Below are 18,913 nucleotides of genomic sequence, written 5' to 3'. Positions count from 1 at the left end.
ACATCTACAATCAAAGTCGATCTTTTGCTAAGATCAAGCTTTTAACTAGAGCAAGCGACAAAAGATTTTAATCTTTAAAAAACACACCAAAAAGCTCACGTCTACAACAAATCATACACTTATTTTAAGGCAGATTAATAGTGTTAATGGATCAAACCTGAAAAAAAAATCATGGACGTAAAGTTCACAAAAATCAACAAAAAACTTATCAATCTACTTGAAAAAAAAGATAAATTCATAATTATTTCAAGCATAACACCAACAAGAGCGACCCACCCCACTTTTTTCTTGCCAACAAATTGAGGTGGTGATGAAGGGGAGGCAGATGATTATGGTGGTGGTGCGAGGGCCAGCAGGGGAAGTTGGGAAGTGGGTGTTGATGGTGAATGCGAAGGGGAGGAAGATGATGATGGTGGTGGTTGTGAAGTGGAGGAAGAGGATGGTATGACATGAGAGAGGGGGGGATAGGAAAGACTTTGATAGGAAACACTCACCCCACCCCCGCTCAGGAGTGTTTTCTATAAAAAATATGCACTTTTCAAAATGTTTCTCATAGAAATATTTTCTCTTGTTTGGAAAGGTCGAAAAGACTAAGGATTTCCGACCTCGGTTCACTTCTACATGTTTCCCACTTCCAAACGTGCCCAAAAGGCGCAAAGGTAAGAAAATATTGGGTTACAACCAGTATTTGAGTATAAAATGAAAGCATTGATGCAGCCTTGCCATAACATCCAAGGTACACAAAAACAATGGCATTTTTAGAGGTTACAAAGAGATCGGACACAACGAGGCAACATCGTGTGTAAAGACTTGTTTTACACAAACAGTGAATTTGGTAGATTTCCTAAGGATCAGGAAGAAACCCCAACAGTGAAACAGACACGATAAATGAATCTAACAACTCGGTTCAGCTTGATAATGAGCTTGTTCAGAGTGGGGAAATATATTCATATTCTACAATGATAAGCATACATCATAAGCCTGCTAAGAACAAAAGATGCCTGTTTCCGTTCACGAGCAGTATGTGCATATATACATCTCTCACAACAATGCACAGAACAGTTGATTTCATCCATGTTCCTCTAGAGAAAAAAAAAACGATATATTCAAAATAACCAGTTGAGAATTGGCTAAAGATCATGATGAGGAGAGCTCAAAAACTTAAACGAGCCAAAATGAGACACTCGGAAAACACCCAATCAGCACACTTAACAGGCTAACAGCCTAGTTCGAAACCAGACTGCCTTTTCAAATGCATGGAGAACATGATATGAGAATTTACAATGTGAGGATTCCATCTAAACCAACTTCAGTGATCGTCTAACCCTTAATCCACATGTTGGCTTAAACGATGGGTCTAGTAATAAGTTCGGAAATTTTTCATAAGAAAATTCTTCACTCGCTGCATATAGCACAGGAAGATTCTATTTTTTGCATTATATACATTATCTTTCTAATTTTTTTCCTACTTACCCATGTGAAACCAAGAAAATATCCCGACCTTGAAAGCTTTAACTTCTAAAAAATGTCAAAGGGCTAATTGCATAAGCACTTTCACGTCTGAAGGGCCAATCAAACTAGAGACAGTCTGGTTCATGCATGGGGGGAAACATCAACTCATACTCCATATAGAAATACGGCATTTGGTTCTTCTAGTGTGTTTGCTGCATCTAACGAGATACTAGAAAAGGATTAGTAATGCAACTGGATAAAATTAGACAGCTACAAATTCCACCTTATTTTTTTGTTCTCATTAAATTTTAAACCTTTTGTTACCAAATACAGTACCAACTGATTGAGATAAACATAAACATGTTGCTATGATTTGCATATAAATAATTGAAGGACATGAATAAAAGAACGAAAAACCTATATTTAGCATACAATAAGAAGCCTTCCTTCCGTTCTTGGGCACCAATTAAACTGTGCACCCCAAGGTCACAAAACAAGGAAAGCCTAAGCTGTGGTCCATCTAAAGAGTGTTGGATATAGAGACCCGTCCTCACTCATTATCATAGTCGTTGAATGTGATTTTGGTAGCTTTGGGCGCATCAACCCCAATCTCTCTGAAGTGAGCACCATATAACTTTGACTCCTGCATCAAACCCACACTCGAGTCAAGCACATGCATCTCTCTCTCTCTCTCTCTCTCTCTCTCTCTCTCTCTCTCTCTCTCTCTCTCTCTCTCAGTACCTTTTTCTTCACGTGTGTGCCAAATCTGGAAAGTGCATCAGGTATAATTTGCCCAGCTTCTCTTAAAACATTGACGAGCTCACCAGCAAGCCCCTGAAAGAATGAAACCCAAAAAAGAATCAAGATATCACATTTCCATGATGGGATGAAGCATTCCCCAGAGAAAATTGCATTAGAAGCAACAATGGCAACATTAAAAATGCATGCCAAAGAGAACTATTCTCTTTGGTGAAAGGTCATACCATCAAGCTTCTTTCATACATTTTCTCCATATCTCTAGACATCACAACCTATTGCATACCTTATTTTCCTGCATAAAGAAAGTGTGTGCAACACCCTTATTGCCAGCTCGTCCTGTCCTACCTATTCTGTGCACATAGTCCTCAGTTGTAAGAGGGAAGCTGTAGTTGATTACAACCTCAACATTTGGGATATCTAATCCTCTAGAAGCCACATCAGTTGCGATCTGTATGAAGCAAACAGTAAATTAAATAGGTTAGCATACACAATGGCAGGAAGCACAATGCAAGATTACAGACCTAATGATCAAGGAAAAAAAACCCTGCACTACTTTCAATTGTTCAACATCAAAAAAATGCATCCAACTTGGTACTTTTTCTCATCAAACATCAACAGAGAGGTTTCCTTGTACATGACAAGAATTCAATGTTTTTCCCACAAGAGGCACGTTTCCAGCACCATCATGAGCCTAAATCTGCCAGACGATTTTCTAAATTCTAATGCACTTCAATCAGCTATAACAGGTCATCCATGAAGTAAACTAAAAATTCCAATCTTTGTTCCTATTGAGTATCAAGAAATAGAAGCTCGCCCACTAAAATCTTTGCTCAATACAATCACATCATGGCTAAATGGAAAAGCACATTAAATGTGGTCATGCAAAGCTGCAGCTCAACTTTTTCCTTTCTTTGAGAATCGACGTCAGGCTGCCCCTCACCAGCTCAAACCACAGAATCTTTATTTAAGGGAGTGACTGCCGTCCAACAATCACACTCCATCCTAAAAGAGTCCGAGCTTGGGAGACATAAAGCTCAAGGACTTACAATAATTTTCTTTTACCAATTGCTTTTTAAAAAACTCCCCAATAAATAAGCAATGTCAGCAATCATATAGATGATAGATTCTCACCATGAGAGGGCACTTCCCCTCCTTGAATAGTGAAAGTGCATTTGTACGTTGTGCCTGAGCTTTATCACCATGCACAGAAACGACCTTCCACCCCCTATATAAATCAGTCTCTTATGAATCCATCAGTTCTGTCTAAATACACAGCTAGCAAGACTAAAAATATCAGAATAAATAATCAGAAAATCATGCTGTAATGTTAAATTATAGTACCACACTTTTCAGAATGCTTTCAAATGCACAAAAGATAGAACTAAAGAATTTCACAAAATGATACCCTTTCTGAAGCATTGTTTCAACTCGAGAAGCTTCCTTCTTGTATAATACAAAGACTAAAACCCTATTCCTGTTGATAAGACACGAATATTAGCAACAAATATACCCATTTATCAAAATTTTCTTAAAGTGGATTATGTCCAGACAACCAAAAGCCCAACAAGAAATAAGAAAAATGTATGACATTCAAAGAATCACATAAAGGTAAGCACAGAGGAAATAAAATATTGATCACTAAGGCATTAAACAGATTACTTAAGATAGTCTTAGTGAAAAAAATGGTTGTAATTTACATTAGATTTTAAAAGCAACCTCCCAAAATTCTACTAAATAACTGACCAAAAAAATCAGATAATTTAAACTCGTTAAAAGTGGATCGCAACAGGTATGTTTCTTCCTTGTTTTAAGCAGCAGCAACATAGCAGAAAACGACATCACAACACAACAATAAGTTCATTTAGATGATACAAAGCAAAGATGGACTAAGGATGTACCTAGTCAGATAGTCAGGGGTGCATGACTGGGGCATAAACTACTATCAGGCCCTTCCATAATCCATGAGGAACATGACTTTTTTGAGAACCCAAACAAGCACAATTCTATTGATTTTCTAAGACCTCGCAATAGTGGGACACTTTTATACTCTTTTTTTAGATAGGAAACATTTCACTGTGTTCCATATATTGTTATGTTTTTTAGAAGTAAAAATCCACTTATATATGCATCAATTTAGTACACATAAGGCATAAAAGATAGGTGTGATGAGTCATCTCACCTACCATAGGAGAGAAACATAGAGGCACAAATAGACTGCCTCAGGGATGACAGCAGTACATCTGAGAACAGAAAAATTTGATACGGCCAACAACAACGTTAAGATACCACTCTATTACCCCCTATCCAGTATGTATTGTCCCCAGGGCATTTCGGCCATTTCGGACGTGCTCTATGGGTAATCTCCAATCTTAGTTGATCAAGTACAGCAGGGTTATTGCGGGAAACCCTAAATATGGTGAAAAGATCAGGTGCAATATGATTGCACAAATATTTGTGCATTAAGCGCCTGATCACCGTCCATCTTGGGGACAGGCCTGTCAGTTGTGGGAAACAAGGCCTGATTGGGGGGATCAGGTGCTTAATGCACAAAATGTGTGCCATGTGATTGCACCGGATCCGGACTTCTAAATATGTGCTAATTGTGTTTATTTTGTTTCATATAAGCTTCCACACCATAAGCGACCAGACACGCCAAATAAATTTCCAGTGCTTTCCTTTTTTATTCATGTGTGCTGCAATCAAAACAGCTCTTGGGAATATGATAATCCCCCAACTAATATTAAAGTCCCCCCATGCTTGGTTCAGCATATCTCGTATGAAGTCACATTCCCAAAATAAGTGTGATGGTGATTCCTCCCCATGTAGGCAAAGAGCACAAAGATTTGCAAGATAGAACCCTCTCATCTTGAGTCGGAGTTCGGCGTCGACTTTCCCATGAGTGAGCCTCGAAGAGGGAGTCCCCCTTCCCATATTGCTCTTTTGGGGAGCCACTGCACAGCCGGGTTACCCAAAGCCGACTAAAGAGAGGAGGCAACATAAGCACAATCATATATTGTAATGTATTAAACTAAACCATATAACTAATTGATTATGAAAAGACTGACAAGATCATTATCAGCTCCAATGCACAGACCAAAACATGGTTGTAGAAGGCTCTTTTTGGATTGAGCCAGATGGTTATTGGTTAATACATCTGCATAGATCACTCGGTGTCCAAGTCTCAAGGCATCCCAAAGGAAGGGATCTCCAAAGTGTAAGGTGCAATATTTGAGCCCCTAATAAAATTCAGCTAAGATAGTAAAGGAACTAACTTAGAACACTTCTATGACAACCGATGCTCCAAGTGATGGATAGCTTGCATGGTTCAAACCACTGGTTAAAGCACTCTCGTTTTATCATACCAAGCATGACAGTACAAATTTACAATGACCAAAGTTGAGGAATCTAAAACGGTAAAAGGAGTTTTTTTTCTATGAGAAACCCTTACATAAGATTTAATCAAAGGCCAGTTGAATTTTATTCATTGTAGCAGCTCACATTTGTAATTGGCATTGAGGGCAACCAAATTTGGGACACGGTCCCTGAAATCCATTCATATCATGATGTAAAAGAAAAAGTATGCCAGCTTAACTGTATTTATGCAAAAGCAAATAACTATAAATCTATAGTAATGCAAGATCTATCTGGATCTGATGCAATGAAAGACACCATCCACTCTTACATTATATAACAAAACTCTGACAAGTTTACCCAAATTAGACCAGATCCAGTTTAAGTTATTCAAGAGGCTCTTGTAAAAGCATCTTAAAAAGGATGATCTAAAGGCTAACATACATGAAGTAAATACCTTTGAGACTGGTGATACTTTTCAAGCAATGCTACCAGCCGCGCATCACGTGATCGGTCATCCAAAACCTATTGGTAATAAAAGATAATATCTAAAAATATTGCAAATTGTTTGAAAATTGAAGTCCAATCTGTCATTCTGAATATACCTCCACTATCTGCATTACATCATGGTTTGCAGCCAAATCCTCAGAACCCACAACAACCTGAAAATCAAAAGATTCTTCACAGTATTCATTTTCACCGGAATGAAGGGCAAAGGGGGGAAAAAGAAACTCTAGGTAATGAGATCACATCAGAACAGAATTACACCTTCACAGGGTTTGGATCCATAAATTCTTGAGCTAACTGGTGAACAGGAAGAGGCCATGTCGCACTAAACATAACCGTCTGGCGGGCTGCACAAATGAGAAATCTATCTAAATAGTTCCAAAGAAACAAGCATGACAAAAAAGTATGCAATGTCAAAAAAGTACTTCCAGAGCATAGTCACAAGTATCGGTATCAGCTATTTCTTGTGATATTATTGGTTTGGTGATAAATCTCAGGAAAATATCGGGCAAATCTCAGGACTTAAAAAATACAAAATAACAAAAATAAGTAAGAAAATTTCATGTTTAGACAAAAAAGTACATAAATAATAAAAGAAATAAGAAAAATATGTAATAAAATAAGAAAAACATATTTAAAATGTAAAAAATAAATAAATAAGTAAAACTAATTAATAATATCGCAATAATATCATGTACAAAATTTGAGAAATGCAACACTTCTTCCTATATTGCCAATAAGAAAAACATATTTAAAATGTAAAAAATAAATAAATAAGTAAAACTAAATAATAATATTGCGATAATATCATGATATATATAAATTTCTGATATTTTGAGCATATCGTGATATATATTTTACCTTGAATATCATTTTTCCATCATATCACGATAATATTGCGATATTTTTAAAATATCGCCAATATCTGTGACTATGTTCCAGAGTTACAAAATTTGAGAAATGCAACACTTCTTCCTATAACAATTGGCTTCCTCAAGTAGAGTAAATACACATCTTGTAACCCAATATGTTTAGCAGGTTTAGCCTAACTGAAAAAACAAACTGTAATTATTCATCATGCACAAAACTCCCAATGAACACAGCACAAAAGAACATGAATTTTTGGTATCATTTATGTGTAATATAATAACCCAACTTCATTAACATGAATTTTTGTACATAAGTTTGAGAACATACAGGATGCTGTTAGGGTGATCCAATCCACTTCTAATTTGATCCATGAACTGATGGATTCCATGAATCATCAAAAGAATTAAATTCTAAAAAAATTGATTTTATCTGGGTGTCTCACATTAAGCTTAAAACTGCTTCAAACAAATAAACTATTTCATGGCATAGATCTGCAAGTAGATGCATGCATGTGTATGAATGTCCACGTTTGTGACAGTAAGGATGAAATAACGCTTCATTGCTTTAAAAAAAAGAGCATTAACTGTTCGTGTAGTAAGATGTTATGCATTGAATTTTCTTGTTTTTATATTTTGTCCAAGCAACAAAGCAAAGTTTACACACTTACAAGTTTCAGGTTATCTCCATACACAACTAGCCACAATATTATGGCAAAGCCACTTGTTTTCTCTGTCCCAGTTTGAGAAGTCTGGTTATTCCTTCCACAGCAACAACCATCACCACATCTTTCAACTTTCTATGATTTTTACAACCACTGAGCCTCCTATAGTTAAATAAAGTTTCACATCCCTACCATGCTCCAACTACTACATAAACAACAGCAAGCTACAATTTCCTCACACAAGCAGCACCCATTGCTACTGAATGTGTTTTGGTTTAGAACTAAGAAAATCAAGTTTGCATTCAAAAAGGAAACTTGGAACAAACAGACTAACTAAAATTTCCTGGGTTCTGCATTTAAGTTCAGTGAACCAACCCTGCACTAGGCCCTAAAGAGCAACCAGCAATTTGCCAAGCTTCCCTCAACTAGGATAAATGCACTAATCGTTCACCAACAGCTCACAGTCCATTAACACTAAAGAGAATAATGCCTACCTGATATAGTACAACTACAACAGAAACTCCATCCCAGACAACAAGTTTGGTTGCCAGCAGATGTCTCATAACGCAAACTTCCATGCACTGGGGTTTTGCAAAGTTAGGACATTCAAAACCCTTGTCTTTGAATGCAGACCAGTAACTAAAAAAATGTTTCCATAATGAGTTCTAAATATTTATATCATAACTGTAAACAAAAAGTGACCCCATCCACATGTCATTGCAATTTGTGAGAATATCCGCTGTTATTTAAATACCAACAAAGTAATCCATAGTTTCACCAGTCGTCATGCCATGAGTATTCTATTGCATCTTTTGATGATATGTTGAATCAGTACCCATCATCCTTACGAGTCCAATCTACTCTTATTTTACAACAAACAAACCTATCCAGAATTTGTCCAGTTACATGTCCATGTTTTGTATATAAATTGTCATCATATGATATTCATTGTTTGCCACATTGAAGAGGCCATTATCAGCTCAAGTGGTTATTCAAATTAACATACCTTAGGAGAAGGAACCCTACTTCTAATAATCTACATAGGTTCATACATATGATGATATTTTAGGAGTACCTTGACATTCTTGTGTGACCCTGAAGAAATGAGCTCTCCCAATATCTTGAAAACATTAGTACATTCAAATTGTGAAAGACACTTGTATTAGGTATTAGTTATCGACTTCTGCACATCTTCTCAAGCGCTGTTTGGAAAAAAATTACTGAGTTTTTACATCAATATTCCAAGAAAAGTATTATTTATAAATCACCCAGAAATGTCCCAATACGAATATTGATGACCATATCTTAAGCCAGGTAGTCCTGGCTTAAAATTCATGAAAGCCTAAATATGTGCAAAACTAAGACGGCCCTTTAATGATAGAGATTTGAAAAATTCAGCAATTATTTGCATTAACCTAAAATCACACAACAACCATCTTCCAACCTTATAGTCACCAACAATTCAAAAAACTAGTAGGTGCCTCAAAAGTGGCAGGGTTCTCATTAATATCCACATGAATAGCAAAGTGAGACCGATAGCACTGAGGCACAGACTTCCTTACAACCCAAACACACCACATAGTTGAATTGGTTATATAGGCATTTACTTCAAAAATCTGAATTCACATCAAGCTCTTTTCAAGTGAAATAAAAAAATTTCATAACAAATATGATGGCAAGTTCAATCTTATGAAACTACAGTGAGAGTAACCTCCTATGCACACAAGTTTTTATAAACTTGAAATTCAAAGATAAAAGGAGTCGCAGATCATGGCACGTACTGGAATTTGTTTTGCTTACAATAGCACGAACTTCGGGTTCAAATCCCATGTCAAGCATTCGATCTGCTTCATCCAGAACCTACAAAGAGTCAGTAAGCATAACTTCATGAACGTAACCAAATCACCTTAGAAAGATTAACCCCATGTGACATAGCAGATGCTTCAAAACATTAAACAGATCAGAAAATGTTGTGCTCAGGAAATAAAATTTTGTATGTTAGAATGCAAAACATCAAGATAATAACTTCACAAACCAAAACACAATATAAATATCAAGAATCAAGGCTTGCTTAGCAGATATCTGCTGCAGCATTCCTGCGTATGACCATGGTTCATGGCTTAATCATGAGGAAGAGTAGAAGAAAAAAAATGGAAGTATGAGAGAGAAGGTGCTCAGTAGTCATTTTTGCTATGAATGGATATTTTTGGTGTCTTCAGTTCAGATTGTCTGAAGCTCAGATTAACGAGAGAAACATCATTGCACCTTCTACGAACTTCTGTAAGAGATTTTTCAAAGAGAGAGAGAGAGAGAGATGTGATGGGGGAAGGCATTTGGGACCAAGTCTGGCACAAACCGAGCTTAGGCCATGCCTGTCAATAGGCTAGGCAGCCCAATCCAAAATGGACATAGGCCTGAGCCAGGGTTTTGAGCCCCAACATGTTGGATGGTCACCCTATTTATGGGCATTTTCCTGTGAAAGTTTCCAAAAACTATCAAGGTTTTTTGAGTTAGGAAAACCACCCTTTCTATTACGCTAATTCCTCATCCCCAAAAATAAAATTCTATCTTGTATTTGATCGCACTGATTCTTTGGCATTAGAAGGTTGCCATGACCATGCAATCAACCTTGTACGTGTTGTAGCAAGCATAGTAAATATTAGATGGAGCAAAATATTAGAGAACCACAAGATCAAAAAAAGTGGGCATGTTGATGCATTGGATATAAGAAAATGATAGATGCAGCCCATAAAAGAGTACTTCATCTCACCAAGAATGGTCACCAATCTAGTTGGGAGCATGATGTGATGATGAACCACCATTTAGAAGATTTTAATGCTTAATATGCACCACATATTATATAGCTGTTGGTATTTCAAATGTAAATTTTTTTCATGGATTAGCATTTGTAATAGAACATCGTGAAAACTTAGATGGAAGAAGCATAGTTTCACTTCCAAAAGAAAATTCTTACACCAATCACGAATACAATGATTGGTAGATTATGGCATCAAAATAAAATATAGTGGCAAAATATCACACGATCAAATACATTTCATTTAACAAATTATCTACTAAAATTGTTGATAGACAATCTTAAATACAGATTTGACAATTGCAATTCATGTAGCAGGAACTAAGCCTTGCAACAAGCTGGGCTGGAGCTGGACAGCCTGGCCCAATTTCTAAGACTAACCAAATGAGCCAAGTTAGCAACAAAAGTGTAACCCATCATAGTACAGAAAAGGCAAAGCAAGTCAAAGAGTTTTAAAATGTTATAAAGGACTTTATGACAAGCATCCAATCAATAGAAGAAAGCTCAACAGCCAGAAGTAATCAAGGATCCATTTTCAAGTTCAAGACTTGTTTATCAGATATTGGCACCAGGATCTGTTGTATGTACCACAGCTTAATCATGTAAAGAGAGAAAACTAAAATATGAGAAAGAGAGAGAAGGTGCTCAGTAGTTGTCTTGGCTATGAATGGATATATTTTGGCGTCTTCAGATTATTTGAAGCTCAGATTAACGAGAAAAACATCATTGCACCTTCTACAAACTTCTAATAAGAGTTTTTTACAGAGAAAGAGACAGAGAAAACTTTAAAAGGGAGAAAAACTGTTTTGAGACACTGCCCGGTCCACCCAACCAGACCAAATAGATAGGTTGGCCTATTCCCCCCCTCTAATTTTTGACATTTTTGGTGGTTGTTTTCAAAAACATCAAGTTTTATAGAGCCTGCAAAACATTGTTTTCTGTTATGATACCTCTTTATTCCCAAAAATAGAAACCTTTCTAGTGTCTGATTCCAGAATGTCTTTGGTATTAGAAAACTACCATGACTGTGCAACGAACCTTGCATATGTTGTTGCAAGCATAGTAGCTATTAGGAGTAAAACATCAAAAGACCACAAGAACGAAAAAGTGGTGCTTGGTTGAGCATTGGTAATAAGAACATGATATATGCACACTATAAAATCACACTCCTAGCCAAAAATGGCCACCTATCTAGTTGAAAGCATGATGTGATCATGAACCATAGCCTTTACCATCAAAAGCAAATCATTCAATTTTCATTGATGTAACGATTGGTTGACTATGATATGAACACTCTCATAGTAGTGATTCTAGTGAATCATCACAATGTGGATAATAGACAACCCAAAATACAGCTTTTAACAATTTCAATTTGTCTAGTAAAAATTAGGCCTGCTCAATGAGCCAAGATGGTCCAACTTGGCCCAATTTCTTGGACTGGCTGGGCTGAGCCATTGCTGAATGCTCATCCCACATCCCACCAACTAATCAAAAGAAATGGCTTTGCAATTGCAAAACACTCTCATCCAACGGGGCTTTTAAGAACAAAAGTGCATGCCATAGTAAGAAAAAAACAAAGCAAGCAAATGAGTGATTTAAAATACTATAAAGGGATTTATGGCAAGCATCCAATAAACATAAAAACCTCCCTAGCAGGAAGCAATAAGAGATTCAGGACTCACTTCTTAGATATAGGCTGCAGGATCTGCTGTGTGTGCCCATGGCTTAATCATGTGGAACAATAAAGAAATAAAACAATAATATGAGAGAAAGAGAAGGTGCTCAGTAGTTATTTTATATGAATGGATATATTTGGGTGTCATCTTCAGATTATTGAAGATCAGATTAACGAGAAGAACATCATTGCACCTTTTCTATGAATACAAATTTGGTATCTACAACCATTTACTTGTGGATTGCATCAAAATATTAGCTGAAATCATCAGTCACATAAAAGACTTGATTTCTAGCATTTCCGCCAATGAAAATGTTGATGCAGAAACTTAAACAAATGCATGAATAAAAAATACATCTAAGATGAGCTAAGAAAAGGATGAACTCACCACAAAAGAAACCTCATTGAGGCGGCAGACACCCATTTCCATCAAATCTTTTAACCGCCCAGGGGTGCCAACAACAATATCCTAAAACCAGGAACGAAGATCAATCAAACATGTTCATGATGGTTAGGAGAGTGGACTCTGTAGCAGCAGTCACTGTAATTATGGGGAAAAGATAAATGAATAATGTATAGGATCATATGAAAAGTACTGAAGCAAATTCTTGTGATGTCATAATGCATAGTTTTAAACAAAGCATGAAACCCCATCAAACTAGAAAAGTTAACCAAACAAAAATAGAAGCCTAACTGGAAACAAGAAAAAGTAACCATATACAAGCATGGATTCATCATTATCAACTTATCAACTCAGTGTAGATGATTTTGAGCTTTATTAGCTTGTTTCAAATCAATTTGAATTTTGAACAACTAAACAAACATAGCTTGCTTCCAGTTAAAATTAAACTAGCTTGTTTTGATTTTATGCCCACAACTCCAGCTCAAGTGAGCCAGAGCTTGAACAGGCTCGATTTAGTATAGTTTTGGCTGAGCTTAAACCATCGTATTCAAGATCAATGTGGTCAACCACCTTTTCAAGTTTAGTTTGAATGTTTTATCTAACTGAAGCCAAGCTTGAGCATGGCTCAGTTAACATGGTCACAATAATTAAAGTAAGCTAAAACTATTTACGAGCCTGACAAGCTTTACACAAGCTTATATCTAATGCTTGTGCTTGCACATTTGAATAAACAAGCTCTATAGTGGGTTCAAGTGCAGTTTGTTTATTAAGAAAGCAAGCTAAACCCGAGCACTTACAGTGTCTTGCCCAAGCCTACAGAAAGAAGCTCTGCTCATTGTCTACATTGCAAGAAGCTCGGATCATAGACCACCTTTACCAATGATGGTGCAAACAGTTCAGTTTCTGGCATGATATCCAATCAAATCTGAAACCATTTAGTTAGATTTGGTAAGCAAAACCAGATTCAATGCTAATCGGACTCAGATTCTGGCATAGCATTCGCACATCCGAGTCTGAATCTGAATGAGTCCAACGAGATCTGACCTCATATGTATATGTCAGATGTATCAGGGTATACGCTCTAATGGAATCCGGATTCGGTATAGGCTCTATGCATCTGAATCCAAATATGATGATCATACATCTGACTATATCTGAAACAAGTTCGACCAGTTTATGTCCCTACTTGCCAACCAGTGAGTACAAAAGGACAATTACAAAAAATGCAATGATATTGAAGCAACAATGATGATTGAACAACCACAAAATAATGTTCATCCATTATAGAGAGATGCACAGTAACACCTTTTTTCAATGGCATGTGCATTTCAGAATCATAACAATAAGCAGGATGAAAAGGATAATACTATTTCCTTCCAAACCATTACAAGTTACATGCACACAAATACTTCTAACAACTGTTTGATACATCTAGCAACTGTAGCCACATCAAAGTAAAGGAAGTTGTGGTAAGGAAATCTGATGTACCTTGAAAGAAATAACCATGAGTGTGTGTTAGTGAGAGACAGAGGAGAAATTTTGAAATTCGTGACAATACTAGGTTTATCAAAACAAATGGGGTACACTAGAGGAACTACACTTGAAAAAAGAAACAGATCTGTGGAGCATGGAGGCTTACAACACCAGACTTCAAGGAAGATATCTGCGGTTGTTTGGAAGTTCCACCATACAAACAAACAGTCTTCACACCACATGGTTTACCAGCATCTGATAGGACATCAGCGATCTACAACACCGACCAAAAGGAAAGAAGTCAGAATTTAAGGGAAGGCAGGCTTCTGAATGCTTAAGGAAAAACAACTAACAGGTTAACAGAGTACAAGATGCCTAGTTCTTAAAGCTTCAAGTACCACGGTGCATTTTAGTCAGTTAAGTGCTCAGCGCAACTATTTTTTCTTAGATAGCTAATTAAAATTTTTAAAACTTAATCAAATTCAATAAAAATGGGGGTGACAGAAATACCAACCACCAGTACATATAAAAAGAATGCTCCCATTATGGTGACAAAAATATAGTAAACAAACTGTTGGACAAAAAAAGAAAAACATTTATCTGCATTTCCAGGAAAATCATAAGAAATTAATAAAGCAAGTAAAATAATGTCGTTTTACAGATAATGGAAGAAATTGAGTTTGCCTATGAAAAACAGTTGCAATAGAGTCACCTAAATGCATTTAGCACTGAAACTAGGCTTACAAAGTGGGTTGTGTGATTCCAGGTCCAGGTCCAGATCCAATTACCGAGACCTTTAGATGGGACCAAACCCAGCTACAACCACACCATGTGTTGTTGGAGAACCAGATCCAGATTCAACCAGGCATGATACATCAACGTAATACGGTCACCCAAATATTTCTGAGAATACATGTGTAAACAGAATGGAGGCCTTGCTCAGGTATGGAGCCAAACAAAATTTGGGTCCAAATGAAGACTGGAGTCACGTCCAGCCAGAACCAATAAGCGTATCAGACTTACTGAACAAATATGGACAAGACTGGAATGGTGACAATCAGGTTAGGAACTGCCGTATTAACAACTGAACTGTATATGTTTTATAAGACCCATACGTGAAAGGCATGAACAACCAAACTCCAAAGTTAAGCATATAATTTTTAAATTTTGGACGAGATTCATGAATGGAGTTGTCTGCACTCTCGGTTTTGAAAGTTTAGAAGGACTGGAAATATACATGAACAGCAGTGATTAACATGATAACATCAAGGTTGTAAGTATCGTATTGTTACCCATATCGGTTGGGCCCAAAGTAACACCGTATCTTATCATATAGTAAACGTATCATAAATTTTTAATAAAAATCTCAAGAAAAATCAGAAAAAATAGAAAAAATTCTAAAAAAAATCATAACACATAAAACAATGATGAATTGCACAAAATACAACCATAAAATCACATTTATGTCTCTATGAGCTACATAAGACATCACCAAACATCAACTAATATAGAACCATAGATAATATTGAATTCATATCTCACAAGAACAAAGCCACAAGAATCATACTTTCATATTACATAAACATAAACAAAATAACCATGTTTATGAAATACAGTTCAAAAAAATGAAATTACGATATGATACAGGTGGTGTATCATAAGATGCATCCGGTACAGGTATGAGATACGGGTGTGTATCGTATCGTTTTCCCCCAATGTATCGTACAGTGTCGTACGATAAGGTATGATACAACACTGATTAACATGGTTATATAGCAGAAGGAGATCATCCTGTGTATTGCAACATCAAGAGATACATAAAAAGCAACTAGGAAAAGTTAAGCTGTTCAACAGTCATGGATCATGACATAGATAAACCAACGCAGAAGTATTGAAGCAATCAGTCAGTATGGATTAAAAAGAAAGAAAGAAGAACACAACATACTTGTTGAGCAAGCTCCCTGGTAGGAGAAAGGACAAGACAAAGAGGCAATCTTTTCTCAGTTAGCTTCCTGTTCGCCTTCTGGAAAATATGCATCAAAGCTGGAACACCAAATGCCAAGGTTTTTCCTGGAGGGGATGTATTGCAATATGGTAAGCTCAAATAGATGGAGATATGAACACAAAAGAAAGAAGATGGGAATATGAAACCAATTCTACATAGAAAGAGGTAGTTTTGATCTCATGATGGAACTTGGAAGAGCATAAAAAGTTTCCCAATACGCATGTATCCTCTAACAATTTTGATAATGGATGTAGGTATGGGTTTCCATGAAGACAATCCACCAACAATTGTTGGATGACGGTTCCAGTTTGGTCTTTTTTCTCCCAAGCATCATGAAATAGAAACGTGCTTTTAGCTGTATTTAGTTTCTGGACCTACCATGTGAATGGTTTCTTGCCTCATATCACCCCATTATACAGTGTATATAGCTCAAGAAATATCGAAGTTTTGCCATAGAAAAATGGTCAAGACCGTTCACGTGTTTCTAATTCATCTCCTATCCATTATTCTTTCAAATTTTTGACCTTCTAACACATGGGAAGAAAATCAAGAAGCAGTTATACACCTTTACAAAATATGAGAGAGTACAACAATCCAAGATTTGAAAAACTAGCAACACCCGATTTTAAAAATTGCATTGCATAGAGAATCAAAATGGTATCCCGAATTCCACCTTCAATCGCAAACACATAGGAAGTAGAACAGAAGTAAACCGATGAATAAAAACTACCTGAACCAGTAGAAGCAATTCCAATGAAATCCCGGCCATCCAAGAGAAAAGGCCACGCTCTCGACTGGATGGGGGAGGGCCTGCTGAACGTCTTGCAACAATCAAGAACCTCGGAAGGCAATCCAGATTCTGAAAATGACTTCAATGCCGCATATTTTGAAGAATCAAACCCATTCCCAGATACAGTGAATGCCATATCTTTATATTCACGCTCCTCCTCCCTCTTAGCGCTCTTCTTTTCAACACCATTAGCCCCAATTCCATTTCCGTACTTTTCTTGATCCTTCACCGCTTCATTACAGTTCTTCTCGTGATTCTTCGCCTTCTCATTTAGCCCTACTTCAACTCCCAATGACTTCGCTGCCCCATTCTCTCCTTTCCCCTTCTTCTTCTTCTTCCTTCTCTCGTCTGCACGATCATCTTCAACGTAATTCCCCGTTTCTTCAACCTTCACACTTCCACTTAACCCAAGTTCTTCCGAAATTCCTTCTTCTTTCGCTGATTTCTCCCGCTCATCCCCGCCACCGTCTTTCGAAAACCCTTTGGTTTCTGCTTCAGGATCAGGATATCCCTCTCCACCGACCTCCATTCCTTCCGCTAGCGACTTTTCCCGTTTCTTCCTCTTCTTCTTGGATAGATCGCCATTCTCTTTCGAGGTTCCTAAGGTTTCCGGTTCAACGTCGAGAAGGACGACTCCTCCATCGACGTCGAGCCGTCCGCCGTTCTGGATCTTCCTCTGCCTTTTGCTGTTCTTCGTCGTCTTCCGGGATTCGGTTTCCTGCCTCTCTGGGGTTCCTAGGGTTTCTGGGTCGCCGCCGGATTCCTGAGTTTCTCGTCTTCGCCCCATCGGAAGCCAACCAGAGAGAAGCCCCGGAACGGGGAAGGAGGGAAGAGCGTTAGGGTTTTATAAGGGGCTTTTGCGTTAGGGTTTTGCCGCCCACGCATGCTGATGCAGCGCGTGGGGTCGGGACGGGTCGGTCGGTTCGGGTCGAGTCGGTCCAAGATCCATAATGGATCCTCTTTCAAAGGGTTTCAATGGATCAGGCGGGCTTTACCCGACCAACCAGACTAATCGGATCTGGACTAGCTACAGCAGGTCCAATAAGCTAATAGGGCCAGCCCGCAATATCTGAGTAACGACTGGGTCCAGTTTCCCATGAATCTGCTTACAAAAATTATTCCCCTTGCGATACAAATTTGGGCATTTTTGGTATAGTCTCATGAGTTTCGGACTCTCATGCAAAATGAAATAATGGATCTCATTGGGTCATAAACCAACTCTCATTTCCCTAAAAAGAGTTACTATCCTGATTCATATGACTCCAATTCAAATTTGATTTAGACTCTCTTTGGAAACTAGTAACCCTAAAAAGAGTTAAGAGCATGTTTGGGATCGGTAGCTGGGATGGGTGTTTATGGAGTTTATGCATTTGAGAAAGCGGCAGCTGGACCAAGATTTTGCCTCTGGGAACACCAAATGCATAAACGCCCATCCCAACGCCGAGATTCCATTACATGATTTTATGAGTCGTTTAGAATCTAATTTTTCAATTTTACGCTCCAATCGAACAATAGTTGCACTTGAAGTATGGTTTTAGCTTCATAAGAGATGTTCAAATTAGTAAATATGGAAGATATTAAGAATCTAAGAAAAAAAGGTGCAATGGCTTTAATAAATCTTAGATTTTTTATGTACAATAAAACAAAATAGTAAATATATATATATGTGAACCCAATTAATAAATACGAAGGATATTAAGAATTAATAAAAAATATAACCCCTTTAATAAATAATAAAAAATTTATGTACAAAAAAAATAGGATCGCATTTGGAGGCTTGGCCTAGGGCCTCAACTTCTCTTGAGCCACCCCTGGTGGCTAATAGTTTCATTATTTAGTGTACATATAAATTAAGAAGGACCTCGCTTCCCATCTCAAATGCATAAGCACCCATCCCAGCTGTCAGCTTTCAAATGTCCATCACAAGGTTATTTAACCAAGTTTTTACCAATTGCATTAACTCTCTTCCCAACTACTAGTTTCCAAACAAAACCTTAGAGTCACGTGTGTTGGCCGAGCAAACCAATTATTGCAACACACATGAAAGCACTTGTTGAGGAACGATGCAAGGAGCCCTTATATGTGTATCTATTCTCCATGATATGGCTAAAAGTTGTAAGCAATTCAATATTGACAAATCTCCCTTAATCTA

At 37.3% G+C, this 18,913-nt stretch overlaps 1 protein-coding gene across 1 annotated transcript; it reads right to left on the bottom strand.

The window, feature by feature from the left end:
* Positions 1 to 1,714: 1,714 nt before the first annotated feature.
* On the bottom strand, positions 1,715 to 17,583 carry LOC149813606 (DEAD-box ATP-dependent RNA helicase 5-like). The gene is made up of 13 exons (XM_089992369.1): positions 16,702 to 17,583; positions 15,912 to 16,036; positions 14,133 to 14,240; positions 12,479 to 12,559; positions 9,382 to 9,460; positions 6,331 to 6,416; positions 6,168 to 6,224; positions 6,020 to 6,087; positions 3,617 to 3,685; positions 3,343 to 3,436; positions 2,495 to 2,659; positions 2,194 to 2,286; positions 1,715 to 2,095 (listed from the first exon to the last, which is right to left on the bottom strand). The coding sequence occupies exons 1-13, from the start codon at positions 17,546 to 17,548 to the stop codon at positions 2,003 to 2,005; spliced, it is 1,965 nt and encodes a 654-aa protein (XP_089848495.1). The 5' UTR covers positions 17,549 to 17,583; the 3' UTR covers positions 1,715 to 2,002.
* Between the last annotated feature and the right edge of the window lie 1,330 nt (positions 17,584 to 18,913).

This window comes from Nuphar pumila, chromosome 16 (genome assembly GCF_984573655.1).
Source record: "Nuphar pumila chromosome 16, dmNupPumi1.hap1.1, whole genome shotgun sequence".
Lineage (NCBI taxonomy): Eukaryota > Viridiplantae > Streptophyta > Magnoliopsida > Nymphaeales > Nymphaeaceae > Nuphar > Nuphar pumila.
The sequence above is the reverse complement of the archived record's forward strand: the minus strand, read 5'-3'. Positions and strand labels throughout refer to the sequence as shown.